The following is a 20,309-nucleotide window of genomic DNA, read 5'->3' as shown; positions in this document are numbered from 1 at the left end:
TGATGTACAGCATCGTCCTGCTGACACATATGGAAATTCTATGTGTAATCAACATGAAAATAGCAGAAGTCACCGTGCTGACAGTTGCTTGTGATAAAACAAGTGATGGATGTGGAACTGATTTGAAAAGATTGTCTCCACAACCATTGAATGAAACCTAGATATGCTCAGGTTGTTCACCAGGTGTAGAAGTGTCAATGGCAGACAGCAGGATGTTTTCTTTCTCTGATTTTTCACTCTTCACAGCAGATTCACAAAGCAAACTAAGTAATACTACTTAGTAAGTATGTAGAATATGAACAATTCTGTACATCAGCTATAAGTTAAACCAAAAGCTTTGTTTAGCTTTCTTACTTGTTTGTATGTTTCAAGGAAGAGCGAGTGAGACTTCAAGAAATTATCTATTCTGTTCCCTTTTTCTAAGGTCAGATAGACCTGTGAGCAATTATATAGTTTTGGGGAGCTGCTGATCTCTTAATTTGTAAGAAGCTGCCTAGTATTCTAAAAGCAACGACAGAAACAAAATCCTGGTAGCCTCCTATTTATATGGAGTTTGGATGCAAAGATATTGAAGTAATGTTTATTAACCGACCCAGCTGCAACCAGCCATCCTCTGTTTTCATATGCTGACCTGTGGCATCTTGTTATAACAGAACAAAAAAAGATGTCTGTAATTTATCTTCGCTTGAATCCTGAAACAGTGAAAGAGGTGATGAATTCTAGAGATGAACATGCTCTTCAAAGAGTTGATGCTTAGTTCTTGAATGATTTTAAAACACAAAAGGTTTGATTCAGTTAGATGTTCCAGATGGAATTTCCAAAACGTAACTTAAGCAAAAAGGCTTTTAAAACAAAGGAATATAATAATGAGAATAGTGGAGTTTATAGGATCTGTCATTTAGTAGCGGAGACCATATTTGTTGAGAGAAAAGGGATAAAATCCAGGGCAGATGTGAGGCTGGTGGTAAAGACCATCAATTAGGACCATAGCACCTGGAAACTCGATTAGTTTGCGGATTTTTTTAAATTATTATTATTTTTCCTAGAATGTCACCTTGACATTCGTGGCTTTAGGTTAAGTGTCTAGTTGAACTTTAATCTCAATTTAAATTTTATGACTGGAATGAGACCCTCTTGAGTGTGAGTCATGCCACCTTTCTCCCTGTACTGCCAAAGGAGCAGCAGTGAGCAGCTTGCTCATTTAAAAGCAAGGTGAGGTAAATGTAGTCCATGGTGTATGCCTTCACTGAATGTCAGCAGTAGTTTCTTTTCAGTAATTTAGTTTTAACCCTCCATTTCTTGTTTTCATGCAAGCACCTGTGCAAAATCTGAGATTCAACTTGCTCTGTATTTCAAGCAGCTTACTTGCCTGGGTGCACAAGCTACTTGAGTTTTGGTCACGTTGAATCCATCTTCCAGGAAGGAAAAGACAAAGTCGTACGAGTCTTTCTCTTCTGTCTTTTCTCCTCACTGTCAAACAAAGCACAGGCATTGTTAGAAAGCAGTGGAGCATCCAGTTGCAAAAAATTGAAGGTGTTTTTCTAAATATTTTTGTGTCAACCACCTGAAGTCTCTTCAGAGTGAAGGCGTACCCAGATGTTTTTCTGCACTTCAGTTTTCCCATAAAAAGAACAATAAATCTGAGTTAAATATGAAGTATATATAAATGGAAAACTTCTGTTACTTCTGTTATAAAGGTCAGTTAGTGTAATTAATAGAGGTATTGTAAATGCAAATATTGCTGGATTTGCTACTCTGCTTCAGACAAAGCAGACTGGTAATTATCAAGTGTGAGTTAGAAGGAGTCTGTCCTCTGGCAGCTGCGTTCCTTTTGGGTTTGTCCTTCTGGAATCTTTGAGAACTGTTGGAGTTAGAAATAGGTTACCAGCTCTTAATCAACTAAAGTAAAAGTACTTTGGGGATTAACAGACCTAATTCTTTTTTTCTTGTTTTGTTTTAACACATTTTTCACTTGACTGCTGTTTCTTTTTTTTTTCTTTTTTAACCTGTCATAGTTCATGTTTTAACTGTTGCCAGCTTTCTGTTAAGCCAAAGACTGGTCTGTTTTTCTCAGGTTACAAAAACTTGGGAAATAATTTCAGATTTGATAGTAAAATTTTCAGTGTTCAGGAAATCTAAGTTAGAGTTCGTGGCCTGGAGAAAGAACGTAGTATGGCTTCTGTGGGTCACTGAGAAAACTTTAAAATAAATGATTGTGTGGGATAATGCCGGTTATTATTTGATCTATGAAATTTAACTTACTGGATGGTAAGAAATGACACTGAAACATATGATTCCTGTAGCAGATCCTCAGTAGGCCAGTTTTTCAAACTAGGCAATGGAAGAGCTGTGAAGAATCTGTACTTTTCTGAACTTGCCATTTTCCATTTTTCCCCTTTTCACACCTTTCACCCAAGCGTTCCATCGGTATCAATTTTTATCTTTTTTTTTGGATTGTAGGAAGAACATTGTGCTTTATAGTTTTATTAGACAAGAGTTTTATAGTCTTAATAGGTAAGGCTTTTATCCAGGTCAGTATACTTTGAAAGTATTTTAATTCATTTTAATCTTTCAACAGCGACAATATTGTCTTGTGGATGGATTATCTACCTAACTTATTATAATTCCCGGAACATTGGACTAATTTTAACACTGGTTCTTAACAGACTGTATAAACATGGCTACATCCACATTGGTAAGTTATGATTACGGTAGTGCTGTTCTGTGTTCATTTACTGCTTTTTGTTATGCTTTTATTTGCTAAAAAACAACTGTAGCTAAAATCAAAGCATTCCCACATTAAAGGAATTTGGAAACAATCGGCTTGGATTTAATGTTTAAAAAAAAAGTTCAATATGGTGCTCTAAGTGTAGGTAGAAACTCCATGGCAGAGGATTGGTATTTGAGCCTCCCTTAAGGTTTGTTCCAACTTGAGCCATTCTGTGAAAAACAGCTAATTGTTCATGGATGTCTTATTTTATCTTAAAATTCACTTGATGTTGTTTTATTGACTGTTTTAGTCTTTATGCTTGAATGTGCATAAAATCTGTACATTTTCTATTACCTTTTCCAAAAGCCTGTAATCATAATAATCAGTTTCTGTAAAAGGAAGAGGTAGGCATGAGCCAGCCAAGATCTGCTTGAATTAGCCTGGTAGTTTGATGTTAAGAGGCGACAGTTTCCTATTCCCCAGTGCCTGCAGGGGTAGATATACAGCATCTGAAGCATGGGTAGCAACTGCTAGGGGGTCCTGAAGAAGCACACTCAAGCCTTGACTCCTTGTTATAGCAGTGTCCTTGTTTTCCAAAGACGCTATCGGAACAACTAACGATATTAATCTGTACTAGGAACATGCTATCTTGAATTTATGCTAGCTAGAACGTTTCCATCAAAATCCATTAACTTAAATAAATAATAAAATTTAAAATACTTTTGAATAAGGTCAGTACAAATCACTTGGGCACTCACCCACATTTCAGAAATATCTAATTCTGAGACAAAGGGCTGTATCCCACAACATCACATTGATTGCACTTTTAACTTCCTTTCAGTTTATTCTTCCATGCCTGCCTCTCTCTGCTTTCTAGAATGACTGCTTTAGTTCTGGACGTTTAATGCAACTATTGATCATAAATATTGTGTAAATTTGAAATAAAATGAGAGAAAACAACTTTACACGTACCCATCTGCCTCAGAGCCAACCTCAGTGTGGCCTCAAGACTTTAAGAAATGTAATCTGAACTATTTTCACATCTGAATTTTTTGACAGCGGTATAGAAAATCTTACCGTCTGCTATAAGTTTTTATTAAAATTTCAGTGTGAAATTAGTATTAAGTAAAGACAGCTAGACATAGCTGGCGAAACATATGGTGTTCTTCATGAACTTAATCAGTAGGGAGAACATAACAATACATTCCCGTGATTAACAGCTTGCCTTCAGTCTATTAATGTGATGGGTTTTTTTCGTTGTTTCTTTTGTTTTAACAAGTCATGGTTTACTTAACTATGTGTGACTGAAGTGAAAAGCATTAGGAAAAATATAGGCTATTGGTCTGCCTTCTGGTCTTTTTGTATTTATTAATTCTTTTCTGCTGTAGACACAATTTGTCACTACAATTGTACTGAAAACTTGATAGCCATTTAAAATATGAAGAATTCTTCAGGCAAGAATCTTTATTTCCCTAATTAAAGTCTCGCATAAAATTGCTTGATACTAAAAACATTCAAAATATCTTCCTTAAGTTGTCTCCCAAGCTTTTCAAGGCATGTAGGCATCACTGAGTGACTGATGCCTCTCTGGTGGTCTGTTGTATTCATGGTTGGTGCCAAAACTGGCAACTCCTAGAGCTGTGTACTTTTTTGTCATGTATATTCTGAACTTCTGACTTCCCATCTTCTCTGAAAGTTCGTGCCTTTTTGAAAGGAAATAAAGGAAAAGATACCAAGAAAACACAGTTCAGATAATTAAAGTGCCAATAAATTGAAGCTAATGCACTGTGAACTCTTTCACGTTAGGTTCCTTTTCGTTCTCTGTGCTGTCTGGAAAAGTCATGGTTCGCGAAATCTATTTCATCACAGAAGACATGTCTATCAGGTACAGATTTCCAAGGGTGTCATTGTTTTAATGTATATCTAAGTAATGTAATCAAAATGCCTTCTTACCAGTGAGTAATACTGGTATTTATAAATCCAAAAAATAAGCAGACTCTTTTCATCATTGTATTTTGACACCGTTAGGATGATTGAGATAGGCGTGTTGTTTGCTGATTTGCTGCTTGAGCATTAATAGTTGAAACGGCGTGCTGGATAAGATTCTTGTTGACCTCAATAATTCTAAATGAAAATATTCTAGAGTTTGAAGAAAAGACATTTCAATGATGTCTTTTTACTTCATGCTTCTGCTCTTATGTCTTGAAGATTCATTTTGGTCAAGAAGTTTTCCTTAATACTGGAAATGAGAATAATTTGTTTAATGAACTGCAAAGTAGCAAATAGTTTATAACATTTTTCTAATCACAGAAGTTGGAAAACATTAAGTAGACAATGGCTGTAGAATTTGGTACAAGTTCAACTAATATGGTAATTGTGTAATATTATACTGTGAGACATTGATTTCTTTATCCTTTGATATTATACTTATACACTATTGAAACTGCAAATCTCTGTAGTGCATGAGGCAGCATGTCAAGAAGCTGCTGAAAGAATTTTGGATGATTAATCTTTTAATTCCTGTTTTATCTACTTTAATTTAGAATCCAAGATGGATTTATCATATTTCGCTGGTGGAAAATGTACAACCCTAAACAGAAGCAACATGGTACGCATCTCAGAAAGGCTTCCAAGTTTAAATTCTGTTTTCTTACTGTCTTCATAAAAGTACTTGCCCTGCACAATTGCATGCAAGTTGTTGATTTATTAGTATGTACCTGGACTATGTTGAAGCGTCAGGAGGTATGAGTTCTTTAAGCTGGCTCCTTGGTATTAAAACAACATAGTAAAATAAATACAGGATTTATAATCAAGGACTCAAACATTCTCAAGACAAACATGATTAATCTTAATAGTAGCCTTCATTAGCTGTAGTCTGAGAGTAATTGACTCTGTACTGAAGTGTATAACTATGATAAATAGAGCCTCTGCTGTTCTGAACTGATTTTAGTTTTCAAGATTTGCTATCGTGTCAGTATTTTAGTAAAATGTTACAGTGAGGGATGCTCAGTAGTTGATAGCCTGTCTTGCTGATAGCTGTGGTCATAGAAGTGAGCAAGTGATGAAAAACACATTTATTTTTCTTTCTTATCCACAACTGAAGAGGGAGGAATAACACTGGGTAGAAGAGATTGATTATATCTGTGGAAAACGCTTTGAGAAAACACAAACAACCTTTGTGATGTGTTTTTAGACATTTATAGGTTGAGAATCTAGTTGGATAGGTGTCTCAAGTGCTGCCTCCCTTAACTTTTGAAGCATTGCAGCTCCATTGCTAGTTCTAGGAGGTACAGTAATAGAATTTGTATGTCACTGTGGATGCTAATTGAGAAGATGACTGGACTTTGGAGGGCCTTTCTCTCCCTCTTCCTCTCTTCTTTGGAAGTGGTCTCTAATGTTGCAAATTAAAGCCTCTTAGATTTGCCAGGAAGTTTGCACAGCTGTTGCTTATTCAGTACCAGCGCAACAGTGATAAGAGTAGTACGTGCATGTTATGCAGGTAAATATGAGACACCTTTCAAATTACTGATATAAATTGGAACAAGTTGCTCGCTTTCTTTTTATTGAGACATTACATGACAAGATGCATGACTCAAGTTCTTTATACAGTAAGATGAGTAATTCAGAAAGTAGAACTAACCCTTAAAGTTAATTATGTTCTCATAACTACAGGTTACTGTGCAACAGGTATTCATAGGCTTTTTTTTTGTGTGTGAATGTTAGAACATATTTCTCTAGTGGCTCAAAGAATGGAAAATAAATTGAACTTAGACACAGCTATTCTTACTGCACTGCCTTTGGTGGTATTTTTGCTTGTCAATGTTTGAATGCTTTAATCATTACTGCTGGTACTTAAGATTGCCTAATTAGCAGACAAATAATCCAAGTAATTGAGAAGGTCAGGGGTCTATGGGTTTGACAACAAAAAAATTACTCTTTTAAGAAATACTATTCCTCCTAGGAAAGATAGTTTACATTGTAACTACCTAGCAAAGATTATTTTATTTTCAAATGGAAAATTAAAATCATTAATGACTTTTAGCCTATTGAAATATATTCTTCCCAATACTTTTTAATCTACTTAATCAAAGCTTAAGTACTTAACCACGTTGTTTAGGCTAAGAGATGAGACATTCCTACAGGAAAATGTGAAGTCTGAATCTGGGCTAATAAACATTTTTAAACCCCAGTGTATTCTTACAAAAGCAGTAACTTGAAGTCTGTTAAGATTTTTGCCTGACAAGTGTACATCTCTTCAAGGCTTACAAGTAGTAATGATTAGTTTGCATTTTTATATTAGGCTTGTTGTGTTTGTGTGTGTGTGTGTGTGTGTTGGGCTTGTTTATAAGTTCTACAACTGAAGCGTTGGGTAGTTCTAATGGTTGCATGAAACAGGAATGGGAATTGGTTGTTAACAGTGATGATTACTTAAAGTCTTGTTATTATAGATCTTATGGGACCTCAGTGTATTTTTGTTCTGATGTATTTAAGGATGTTAGAAGACATTTCCTTAAGGCAAGGCTGGTGAAGGATCATGAAGTACTTGGAGGCTTCACTTAAGACTTTTCAGCCGAATAACTCCCAACATACGCCAGATCCATATTTGGGATCATTCATCCCCAGATGTCAGACCTTACACTTACCCATGTGGAGCCTTATGAGGTTCCTCTTGGCCCATTTCTCTGCATTTCTTGTTGAGGTTCCTCTGGATGGCAGCGTGACCTGCTGATCCAGATTACTAAGGATGTTAAACAGGACTGGACCCAGTATTTGCCCCAGGTACCCCCATAGTTACTCTCCTCCAAGTAATCTTCTTACAGCTGATCATTGTACTCTGGGCATTCTGGTATTCCAACCATTCAGGCAGTTTTCAGCTTACATCTCTGTCTACTCATCCAGGCTGTCTCAACAGCTCGTCTCTGAGGACGTTGTGGGAGACAGTGTCCAAGGTCTTAGTGAAGTCTAGGTAGACAAAATCCACTGCTACCCCCATATTTTCCAGACCAAGAGGTGCTTTCCCCTCAGATACTAGGGCAAAGGATGGATTGCTCTTACTGGGACAGTTTGTTGTGTAGATACATAATGTAAGGGGGGAGATGTGTTTTATTGGTGAAGAGAATGCGTTTAAGTCAGTGTCTCTAAACTTAAGCTCTTGGACACATATACTGTGGGCTGCATTGTTTCTCCTCTTGACACTGACCACAGCAGCAGGGTTAGCTCTGATTCTTTATTTCTAGTTTCTTGTGGGAAATATTACCTTCACTTTCATGTGAATGCTGTAATAACCATCAGTGCTTCTGTTTCCTAAGGTATGTTTGACTTACAAAGACCAGATCAGATTTTAGAGCAGCTCAGGTCTCTTGAGTAAATGTGTAACGGGCACTCTTTCAACTGGGTAATTAGGGGGAAATTGTGTGAGCTTTTTCCTCACATGAACTATATAACTAGGCCACACTATCTAAGGCGAAAGTATGTCAAAGTATGTCACGAAAAGCTCTGCATGCAAGATGTTAAATGTTAAACTTAGATTTAAGTATTAAAGAGCCAATCTGAGACTACAGTTAACATTTAAAATTTGTGAAAATGTTGATTGATTGCATAAAATATGCTGCTTCTTAGTTCTCTGTGCTTTTATTTTCTGTTTCTAAATAAAAGAAAGCTTCTTTTCAATTTAGACCTTCTGTACTGCAGAGCTTTATTAGAAAATCTTTCAGTTTTTGGGATCAAATTGGTATCGAGTGCTGCTGAAAAGAGAGTTTGGCAGCAAGGATTTAGTGCTGCGAGTGATTATTTTTTTGGTTTTGCTTTGTTTTTATATATGAGACCAAATAACCCACATAAACCATTCTGTACAGCTCCTTCCTGGGTTTATTTTTGCATTGTGACCCCAGGGTGGAATTTCGTTCAGATTTTATGTTTTGTATACAGCTGTTGTATTTGCTGAGTTTCACTGATTTGCTTGAAATAGCATAATTATTTTGTGTGGATTTTAACTGCTTCTTCATATGTAGTTCGGTAGCTGTTCGCTACCATGAAGATTGTTTCAGTAGTCTGTAAATCTATAAAACTAAATATTATATAAATGTTAAGATGGAATGAGGAATTTTTTCCTACTCTTCATTTAGACCCAAAGGCAGAAACAAGATTGTATATTATGGTGAATGACTTTGAATTTCATGTTTACAACCGTTCTGAGCTTTATGGACAACTTCAAGAGCTTTTTGGCTTGGATCCCACAATAATTCCAGCAAAGAAAGATGATGAAAAAGCACAAGTGAATGGAAGGCAGAGAACACATACCAATCTTGAAAGGTAAATTATTATTCATTTTGCTATTTTGTTGATGCTTTGTTCTATGAAGTGCTGAACTAATTGGATAATGTTTTGTTAGTGTAAGCTCTGGAGGCCAAATGGCTGAAGCACAGTAGAGAAATTGCACTGACAAGCCTGACAGTTTAAATCTTTTTCCTTTCCTCAATCTTCCCACTACAGTAATTTTTAAAAATGGCCAAACAAACCAAATACCCCTGGCTTAATGATCAGAGACAAGTTGAAAAATCTATTTGAAGCTTGCTGTGGAAAGGGAGGTTGTGTTGAAAAGGATTATGCTTGCAGAATAATAACGGTGTTGCTCAGTAGTAGTAATAATCCCTCAAGATATTGAGTCTGATTATCTGTGTGATGTAGGGAGGTCAAACAGTTTTTTGAGCCTTACACTCAGAGTGATTTCTTGAGTTGTTTTTTTTAGTAGTGACTGTGTGTAGTTACACAAACCTTAACTATTTCATTCCTCTCTATAAAACTATAAAACAAGGTGTGGGCATAGAGAGAGTTTCTCTGCATAACTTATTTGTAGTGGTGTTATCTATTCAACTGTAGGCCTAAATTATGTAGTGGGCTGCTTGCAGCGGGCTGTGACAGTGCTGAGTCCTGATAGGGGCTGAATCCCCAAACCAGTCTCTTCATGTTTTATTGTTTACATTCTTACTGACATATGCATGAAGGACTTCTGCCTTTGGGAAATGACAGATCACACACGAAAGACTTAAAAGGATTATTTGAAGCGTATTTAGCAAAAAAACCCAAAGTTCCTCAAGGGTGATGTACTTGTTTTCTTGTTTTCTGCCTGTGTCAGCTCACAGTATGCCAGCACCTGAGGTACAAGCTTCATGCTACTCCTCCAGGCTCTGGAGGAGTCTGCAGTATGCTGCCAGCAGGTTCCTTAGAGGAAGTACCCTTGTGGGAAGAAGTGTTTTCAAAGAGCTGTGCATTGAAGATCCCTAGAATACAATCTTGGTTAGTTCTTTCACAGAAAAGACTGAATAATAATAAACATTTTTTCCACAGTGTGAAAGTAAAAACAGAATCTCAAGACCCTTCTTCTTCATGGAGATCACTTATTCCTGTCATTAAAGTCAATGTGAGCACGGTAAGTGGGGAGAAAAAGTCACTGTTAATGAAAGTGTTTAGTAGTACATACATAAAGAATAGATGTACTCATTTTTCTTGAATGTTCTTTTTTTTTTTTTTTTTGCTTCATGCTTTGTGTAAGTTTTGTAATGACATCACCCCCCCCCCCCCCCCACCACTTTCCTTACACAGTCATAGATCCTCCTGGCATGCAGAGAAACAAAGTCATATTTTCCATTTGGGGAAATAAAATGTTTCTTAGGTTTGTAATGATTTAAAAAAAGTAACTGAGTAATTAAGCTCGGTAATGAGTGTTACACATTTTTATTATTAGTTTTTGTTTCTGTGCATCTTTTATTCGGGATATTTGAAACACTGTGTTTAAAAGTTACTGCTGTTGGAGAAAAACAAAGAAACTGATTTGATAGGTAATAAAACATTTGGAGTTTGAATGTGCAGGGCAATATTTTATTTATGTACAGATTATGGCTAAGGTATCCAGTCTTTATTTACTTAGAAATGGTTAAACTGTTTATTACTATGTGTGAATTATAAATAATTACATATGAAAAAGCAGTGCATTAGAAGTAATTGGTCATCTTCTCAATTTAGGGTCGCCTGGCGTTTGGGAATCATTATCAACCACAAACACTTTGCATTAACTTCGATGATGCTTTTTTGACATACACCACAAAGCCGCCTTCCAGCCACCTTGATCAGTTTATGCATATTGTGAAAGGAAAATTGGAGAATGTTAGAGTCATGCTGGTTCCAAGTCCAAGATATGTTGGTCTTCAAAATGATGAGTAAGTTCTGTTGAAGTTTCTGTTAAGCTTCTTTATTATTTCAGAATTTATTGTAAGAAAAACAATTAAAAAAATTGGCTGTGTTTCTGTGACTTTACTTTTCGCAATGTGTTGAGATGATTGGCATTTCTACCACACTGAAGTTTTTAAATGTTGAAACATTGAAACATGTACTGTTTTTCTATCTCATTCTAGATTTTTGTTTAATGCATTCTGCTCCGTGATTAATATTCTGCAGTCACTTATTTTTCTTCACTCTGTGTGTACAGGGCTGGATGCAGGCTCTGACGCCTATAGCACTTGAGGATAAATGCAATATTTGAGATGTTCTGTTCTGTAGATATAGTTTGCATATAGTTTGGAAAATGCTTAAAAACATGTAAAAATAAAAGCAGAGAGAAGCTGCACGATACTCGATATGGGAGAAATTGTGTTATCTTCTGAAGGCTGATCCTTGTTCCTCTGTGTGTTCTACTCCTAGACAGACAGGGTTATGGAGCTTTAACAAACTGAAAGATACTAAGGCAAACAAACAAAAAATAGGTTGCTTTCATGAAAAAAATTCATACTGGGGTTCAGTTTTTATTGCACTTCAACCAACTAAACATTTATGTGCACACTGTATGAGAACCATTGCTGTGATATGAATCTCACAGCCAGAATTTTTCTGCGTTATGTTATTCAGTGCTTGTGGTGCTGTATAGCCAACAGATAATTTGGACAAAGCTGCAGAGTTGCAGTCTTTCACAGGTATTATTTGCTCAACAAAAGTAATACATGCTATCCTTGGGCAACTGCATGTATGATTTCATGTTTAATGATAATATCAATCTCAATTAGCTCCTAAGCAACTGTATCCGGAGAATGAATTACAATACTTGGAAATAAACTCTACTTCATTAGTCTGTATGTTAATTAGGTTTGTATCAGCCAAATACTGTCACCTATATAAAGTGCCATTGCGTATTTTCAACTTCAGATTGTACTCTGTGGGTGTATAAAAAATATCTCAGTCTTTGAACATGACGACAAAGGAAACTTCTCCAATTAATACTGAATGCAAGCTAACAAGATTAAAACAAAATAGGATTAAGATACTGGAACTATTAGCTTTTTTTTCCTGCTTCCGTGTTTTCCTTTTATGCGGTTGCCATCCCTGCAGCTCCTGATGGCTGAAGGATAGCATGTGTGCAGAAAACATGTGCCCTAATTTACTGTGTAGATTCAATAAATGACCCAGTTCACTGCAAAATGGGAATGCTTTTGAATCTTGAGAGCCTGCCCTCTTAGGCTTTTTTGGCATAAAAGTTAAGCAGTGTGTCTTAACATTCAGGCAGCGTATGAACAGTAAAGTGATGATTAAATTTGTAACAGACTGACTTATCTATGCAAACATCAAGTAGCAGACTTAATGGCTGACATTTAATATGAACTCCTCAACACCTCCATCACTTTTTTTGCATATAAACTCTACAAAACCTAGGATTTAAAAAGAAAAATAAAGTGCCAGGAGAAGCCCTTCTTTTGTAGCCCTTTTGGTGGTGCACTTAGTTGGAGAAGCTGGTGCTACCAGCTCGACTTGCTTGCACAGAGATGCACTTTTCAGATGCAATGACTCTAGTGTGTGCTGTGGGGTGCGAGCAGAATGAACTGAGCTCTCTCCATGAACTAATGTTTATAGATATCTAAGTACTTTTCTTCCCACTTCTATTCACAAACTGCTAAATCTGTTGTTTTTTTTTATTTCAGATCCTACTCTATTTGCATCTCACTAGGGAGGCCAATTCAATTTTAGGCAGAAAGAAGAAATAATTGGAAAATTAAAGTGAATAGGAAGTATTTCATCTTTCACTGCTGCTATTACTCTCAAAGTGAAATTGATTTGAAATTTCCCACTAAGTTGCTTATGAAGAACTGGAAGCACATGGGCTCTTCATCTGCTGCCTCTCATATATTCCAGCTTTACTGTGTTTGAAATGAGGTGCAGTGCCATAAGCAGAATGCTTCTACCCTGATAGTCTTGCACCATGTATTTTTATCATTGGATTTTCTTTTTGTTAAGAAGTGCAAACATACAGAAGTGGCTGAAAAGTGCGAAAGACATCTCTTGTAGTGTAAACACAATATAATTTTTTTTATTATTACTCTAAAATATTTTATAATATATAGTGTGCGAGCATGGTAGTGTTAGGAGAACTGTTACATGTATTTAGATCTTTTAAAGTGAAACATTATTAAGCAAGAGGAGGGCTCGCTTTTGGTGTGGTATTTTTTTTTAACTCATGGTCTAATTACTGAAGAGCTGAAGATGGCTGGTCCCTCTGGTTCAGAGTGCTATTTTAGTAATAAACTATTAGCGGGTGAAAGAACATGATGTAGGACAAGGAGAAAGGAATTCTTGGTAGAGAAGTAGCATTGAAAGTAGAACTTTAGTAGCTGATTGTGAGTTGTGACACCTGAGAAATGTCTTTGTGCAAAGAGAAACCTTGAATCTTAGTGCGTGAGATAACTGTAGTGTTTAGCTATTTTATATAGTAGTAATAATGAAATGATCAAATAGTTTCTGCAATTCAGGGTTGATATCACCTAGCAATATGACATCTGCCTTTGTTAAGGGGAGATGAGACCAGACAGAGAGTATTCCTTGCTTATTTTCTTAAGCATGTGTAGCTTTAGGTAGAAGATAGACAAAAAAGCACAGCCTGGTAGGGAAGGAACAAGACTGACTGAAGTAATTACCTGTACTTTTGACTTCAGAACAACAAGATTGAGACAGAATGTGGTGTGTGCCTCGTTCATCCATGTACCTGGGCCCCTCCATATGTTCCCCTGCCTTGTTTGTAATGTCATGGGATCAAAGGGCTGTAAATAAAATAGCCTTTGGCTCTTTCAGTCAGTATGAAGTCAAGCTGCTGGCAGCCATGGTATAGACAAGTGGAGCTGCTGTCTTGGGATTGCATCAAACTGGAGTTTTTCCAACAGAATCTTCTTGGTCAGATGCTCCTTAGAGCGTATTTCCAGCGCTACAGGTCTCTTTGTTCAGCAAAAACTTAATGGGCATCACAGGTCAAACAATAACAGAAAATTGCACTTAAGGGACTTCTGGAAATGGGTTTTAATGTATCCATGTGGTTTCCTGCTCGGAACTGGCTTTTCTTCACTCCACTTAAATATGGACAAAACTATATCAGTGGTTGTATTTGCTGTGTGGTTATTGAGGAACTGCACAAAGCATATCCCCTTCTGTTCTCTGTAAATTTATGATGAGGCTTCTTTTCAGGATTTTTATGATCTCCTGGAATCTGCAGACTTTTCCAGGAGTATAATGTGTTGCTTAGAACTGGCATTTGGTTTGTTCAAGCTCTAATACTTTGGAATCTTTAAATGGGAGGGTTTTAATTCACCTTACTGAGAGATGCAACTGCCTGCAGTTCCTCTGAAATGGAAGACACTGGAATTTTGTGAAAATCTTTGATAGGCGTATACAGATGTTTTCATATTATTTCAGTAAAATACTTCTTTAGAATGGCTTGCTTAATATAGTTTTATTGATGATTCTTTGATACATACTACTTGTGAGCTATGAGTTAATCTGACCTGTGTTACTGTTTCATTATGCTTAATGTGTCTTTGCACTTTTCTTCCATTTCAGACCACCAAGGCTGATGGGAGAAGGTTTTGTGGTAATGCAGTCCAATGATGTTGACATCTATTATTATATGGATGAACCAGGTACCTTGTGTTAAATTTCAAGTTTTAAGGGATGCAAGTGTTGATTGTATTTTTAATTGTCTGAGCTTGTTAGATAGTTTATTTTCATGTTTTTTTTCATTTTATTTTCATATATATATTGTATATCATGGTCTGTATAATTTATTTTCATGTATAATAGTTTCAAGTGGAAAGAAGGCATTCTGAAGTAGTAGTCATACCCTTTTTTTTTCTGAAATATTAAAAAATAACCCTTTCTCCCCCAAATTCCACACAAAGTGGAAAGAGTTGATGAATGCCATGTTTCAGAAAATGTAAGTAGGACTGAGAACTGAAGGTGGTTGCATGAAGACCTGAATTGGTGAAAAGCATAATTAGCAGATAAAACTGCCAGTGTTTTAGTTACATTAGATACCAGTGCCTGAGAATATCCCGGGGATTTTGGATCATTTTTTTGCTCTTCTTATGAGAGTCTATATTGAATTGTGGCTTGATACCTACAAACTACAGAGTTCTCAAAAACAAACAAACAAACAAGAAAAACTCAATTGTATTGTGCTTTGCAGACATTTTTCATGTTAATTTGAAGGAGCTTCCTTTGATAATCTCTTTATTATGTTATGTAATATAGGTCTTGTACCAGAGGAGACGGAGGAAAGTAATGATGGAGAAGCTAACAACGAAGACAGCAAATTACAGGATCTGCCACCATGTTGGGGTTTGGACATTGTTTGTGGGAAAGGAACAGACTTCAACTATGGACCTTGGGCTGATAGGCAGAGGTATTATCATGATTTATGACTGCAGTTTTAATCTTTAATATCTTTTATTATTCAGCAAACATTCTGGAGTCTCCAGAGTGTAATTACTTCTCTTAAAATTTGTATGGGTTTGACTAAAGAGTCTTGTAAGGAAGAAACAATTCTGTCACAATTGGTTAGAGTTGTACTTGTTGACACAGCAGTGTCTTGTAGAACTTGAGGGAAAAGTCTGATTTTTAGAACAGAACAAAGTCAGTGAGTCACTAATGACATTTTTAACACTATCAAGAAAAACAGAACTGTGATGGTATGCTTTTTATAGTTCCAAGTGGCCAGCCAACAGGTAGTTTGGTGCACAGTGTGCTCCAAGGCGCACAATATGCTCAAGGTTCATGGGCATATGCACCTGGGTACACTTTCTCATCGTGCCATGGATAGAAGATAGAATTTTGGAAAGTACGTGTATATTTTCAAAGCACTGGTCTGTGGAAATTGGTTGGACTTTGTACTCCTCAATTCATGTAAGAGCTTCCGTAAATACTGATCTTAATTACTCCATGCAGTAATGCTTTGGGTTTCCCCAGATCAGTGTTACTGTGATGATTGTTGACTGTGTGCATGATTGTTGTTTTTTTTTTTTCTTATTGAAGTTGTGGGTTTGATTCTTTTTGCTGTTGTTTTTGTCTGTTTGTTTTGCCCTACTGGTGCTAACTTTAAACTTAGCTTAGTGGTCAGGTGCTGGATGCACGGAAACTGTTACTTAGCTCAAGGACTTGCTTCCTCACCTTTGCTTTCTGAACTAAATAAGCTCTGCTGTCTGTACTCAGTCTCTGTGGTTTTCCTTCCATGTAACTAAATGTTCTGATAGGTGTATGTAGAAATGTAAGCTTCACTTCCTTTCAGAAGTCCTAAACATTTTGTACTTTGTTTCTTTCTGGATATTACAACGATCAGTTACACACAAACTGAAGCATAAACAGATTATTTCCTTTTACAATTTTCTGATAGATTTGTAAACTAAAGGAGTAAGAAGGACACCATAGTTTGCAATCTGATTTTTAAAATTCTTTATGATCTGTCCACTATGACTTATATCCAATCGACGTCTCTTAATAACACAATTTTTGGAGTTTTGTTTAGGTTGTGAGCTAGTCTCATCATCAGGGAGCCTTCAAAACAAGCATTCCTTCATAAAGCGTGATTGCTGGTTGTCTGAAGACTCAGCAATTGGAAAATCATTAAGTGAACTAAATACATAAATATACATATTTATGTATATTTGTTCTGTAAATTAAAACAACTGTTTTGTCTTTCTTCCCCACTAGAGATTGCCTGTGGAAATTTTTCTTCCCACCAGACTACCAAGTTATGAAAATCTCTGAAATTGCTCAGCCTGGAAAACCAAGACAGATTCTTGCGTTTGAACTACGGATGAATATTATTGCAGATGCCACCATTGATTTGCTTTTTACCAAAAACAGGGTAAATAATGAAATCTTGTGTGTAAAATGTTTTGGTTTTTTTTTCAACTGTTTTTCCACTGTGTTTGAAATTGTATTTATTTTCTGTGATTATATGTGTATATTAGGATTAAACTTGCCCTGATGAATACAGAATTTCTTCTGATATTGGATGAGTATCTGATATCACTGGAGAAATGACAGCAGGAGAAACAAATGATGCATATATGGGGGGGGTTATAAATGGGGTGCAGTATAACTTCACTGTATGTCTGGTTTCAATGGACAAGCTACTCCATTAGTAATTTTTCATGAATATGTTTTTTTTTTAACCCAGGTGTGTGAATAATAATATCCAGATGCATGAAGTATACTGATTGACACTGAGGGTCTAGAAATAATAGTTGTGGGTTTTTTTGTGTTTTTTTCTAATCCATGCAGGAAACGAATGCTGTCCATGTAAATGTTGGTGCAGGATCATATTTGGAAGTAAACATTCCCATGACAGTTGGTGAGAATGGTGAGTTAAGGCTAGGATTAATTTGTTTTCTTAATTTTTTTCATGAGCACTTGTCTTTCATCCCATGAGCATGACTATCTTGCAATGTTTTCCCTTTGAATGTGTGATAAATAAATATCCATAGGTAGTATATGTGTATATACACAACATACTTATATGTAAATACATACGTACACTTACACAAAGAAAGAAAAAGAGGTTCCTTTTGCGTTTCAGTGAAGTTATTAAAGCATTTATGAATTTAAATAATTGTTACCTCCGTGTTTTATTTGGGTTGAGAAACCTAAATCAAAATTTCTAACCACTAGAATGTGCATCATTTAATGATGTCTGTATTTAAGCAAGTGATGTATTCATTGTCAACTCAAAGCAAGAAGTCATCTTTGATAGGATTGGTGTCATAGTTGAGCTGTGCTGAGGAATACATTACGAAAAATAATCTAGTAATACTTTTTTAAAATAAACTCCAAAGTCATATTATAAGAAGTTGAGATAAATGTAAAGTTGCATTGTTTTGTCCTGTTTGATTTACTCATTTTGTTGACTGATTTGAAACCTTTTTATTGATGTGTTTGTTCTCTTGATTCTTTCTGGTATATTTGCATTTTCCTGTGCAATTCATACTAAGATTTCTGAAACCTAAGCCATTCCATCCCTCCAACAGAACACAGTAAGCTGTTCATTGACTAACAGGGGATGGAATTATCACACTAGCAGTTTTCACCAACGTTTCTTGGTTGTTTGGGGACTGCTGAATTCACCAGTAATAATTATTTAAATGCTTGTGTAACTGTTGTATCGAAAAGATTATTTTTGTATTTTTATCTGCTAGGCTATTCACCTACAATTAAAGGGCAACTTCTACATGTTGATGCCACCAGCAGTATGCAGTACCGGACTCTCTTAGAAGCTGAAATGCTAGCTGTAAGTTTGCATTGTTAAGAACAAGACTTCATTCCTTGAAGAATTTTTAATAAAGAGCATATTTGCTTATAGAGTTGATGTTCAAGATAGTGAACAGTGCAGAAATACAACTTTTGTTTTTAAATGACCTTATTAGAGCGATGTTTTTAATCTAGTTTTTGAGCATCATATCAGTCATTTGGTACTTCTGGTGCAACAGACTTTACATCCGTTGAGCCATATCAGAAGTTTGTAGTAATACCTTTCCAAATAAATGAACACACTAACACTTGACCTTCAAACTCAGAAAGACAGAGAGTAAGATTAAATTATTAAGGAACTGGAGTGGCCTTCTGTTCATCTCAGCAGGAAAAGAGTTTTAATTATTCAGCAAAGTGCATATGTGAAAACTGCTGCGCTATGGGGTCAAACATTCTCATGTTTTCGAATGATTCTAATGCTTTAATATCTTGTTCACAGTTTCACATTAATGCCAGTTATCCCCGGATATGGAACATGCCACAGACATGGCAGTGTGAACTTGAGGTTTATAAAGCAACATATCATTTTATCTTTGCTCAGAAAAGCTTCTTTACAGGTAACTGCCTTACTGAATAAGTTATGTATCAAATTAAATGTTCTTTTTTTTTACCACTTCTTCAAACTTAGAGTTGCAGATACAGAGATTTCACATCTTCAGGAAAACAAATTATTTCTGAGGACCAAGCTCCCAATGCCTTCTGTGGGCTATCGGTGTCTAATTACATGATATTCTTTTATTTCAGTAGATATACTGAATAATTTAGTTTTCTAACAGTTAAGTAAAATTTGATCTGCAGTTTTGCTAAGCAATCTTAAATTTCAGATGTAGGGGTTTTTTTGTGTTTTTGTTGTTGTTTTTTTAACCAGAGCTATTGATTTGTTTAATATTTGCCACTAGGATGTTGATTTCTCTGATATTTCTCTTCCTTGGCTGACTGAGTTTTAGTTATTCAGGCTTAGGTCTTGTCTGTGTGACTGACAGATGATGAGAGAAAGTAATTTGCTCCTTAGGATTTTGGCTTATGGGGAAGAACACGTGTACACAAGACAACCCTTCATTGCCAAACTGTTGCTGAATGTTCCAGCTGTAGGAATAGAATGAATATAGCCCTATCAGTGGGGCACTACCTGCTCTAATTAGCCCTGCTGAGTGGAGGATTAATTAGTACAAGCATAGTGTGATGTTAATAAAGTTATCTCCTAGTGAGGCTAGAGTAATCATTTATAGGCTGCTGTCGTACACAGCATAATCTACTGATCTATGCAGAGTGAACCGGTGAGCTTCTTCAGAAACACTGTTTTGCTGTCTACTTGATGGTAGGAAATACAACTAATAGATGCTCATAGTATTAGAGTGGAAAACCAGAGGAAAACATAAATTAGTCCATTGTTTTTTGGATAAGTGTGAAACCTCGTTAATGAATAAAACTAAACTAGAAAGCGTGATTAAACCAATGCCATTCCAGCTTAGAAAGCAAGGAGATGGAATAACAGGAAGTATTTGTGGAATATCTGCTTGAGGAATGGATGTTTTGTATAGTTTCCCTCATTTTCCTTTTTCTGTGAAGTAACCAATGTTGGTGATTTACATTTTATTAAAAGTTAAAATTTAATTTTATTAAAAGCCAGGTTAACATGTAAGAGGAAATCTCTCACCTGATTGTTACTAACTCATCTTTTATTACTCTATGTAATTTCAGATTTGATCCAAGACTGGTCTAGTGATAGTGCGCCTGATATTTATTCCTTTGTTCCTTATATGTGGAACTTCAAAGTCATGTTCCATCAATTTGAAATGATCTGGGCAGCCAATCAACACAACTGGATTGACTGTTCCACCAAACAACAAGAAAATGGTAAAGTCAGTTTAAGATTTGAAACAGTACACACAGCGACAAAAATTCTAGCATGTTTACTATGAAATGAATTCAGTGATAACTACTCATCTACTCATTTTGCTACTGTTGTTATGCATAAACTGTCCTA

The 20,309-nt window shown here is 36.0% G+C and overlaps 1 protein-coding gene across 25 annotated transcripts in view; it reads left to right on the top strand.

Moving 5' to 3' along the window:
- Positions 1 to 20,309, top strand: part of BLTP1 (bridge-like lipid transfer protein family member 1) — a 101,163-nt gene that overhangs the window by 8,188 nt on the left and 72,666 nt on the right. For all 25 annotated transcript variants that reach the window (XR_014945892.1, XM_015861881.2, XM_085546883.1 and 22 more), the window contains exons 3-15: positions 2,579 to 2,695; positions 4,517 to 4,595; positions 5,254 to 5,318; positions 8,836 to 9,022; positions 10,058 to 10,139; positions 10,733 to 10,926; positions 14,579 to 14,658; positions 15,269 to 15,419; positions 16,724 to 16,880; positions 17,300 to 17,378; positions 18,211 to 18,302; positions 18,762 to 18,879; positions 20,024 to 20,179. Coding sequence is in view for 24 of the 25 variants with exons in the window: in XM_015861881.2 (XP_015717367.2) it covers positions 2,579 to 2,695; positions 4,517 to 4,595; positions 5,254 to 5,318; positions 8,836 to 9,022; positions 10,058 to 10,139; positions 10,733 to 10,926; positions 14,579 to 14,658; positions 15,269 to 15,419; positions 16,724 to 16,880; positions 17,300 to 17,378; positions 18,211 to 18,302; positions 18,762 to 18,879; positions 20,024 to 20,179 (1,557 nt within the window). In the remaining variant the exon portion in view is untranslated. The remainder of the gene's footprint in view (positions 1 to 2,578; positions 2,696 to 4,516; positions 4,596 to 5,253; positions 5,319 to 8,835; positions 9,023 to 10,057; positions 10,140 to 10,732; positions 10,927 to 14,578; positions 14,659 to 15,268; positions 15,420 to 16,723; positions 16,881 to 17,299; positions 17,379 to 18,210; positions 18,303 to 18,761; positions 18,880 to 20,023; positions 20,180 to 20,309) is intronic.

The sequence above is a fragment of the Coturnix japonica genome, chromosome 4, assembly GCF_054131305.1.
Source record: "Coturnix japonica strain WE chromosome 4, WE-NBRP24, whole genome shotgun sequence".
NCBI lineage: Eukaryota > Metazoa > Chordata > Aves > Galliformes > Phasianidae > Coturnix > Coturnix japonica.
The sequence above is the reverse complement of the archived record's forward strand: the minus strand, read 5'-3'. Positions and strand labels throughout refer to the sequence as shown.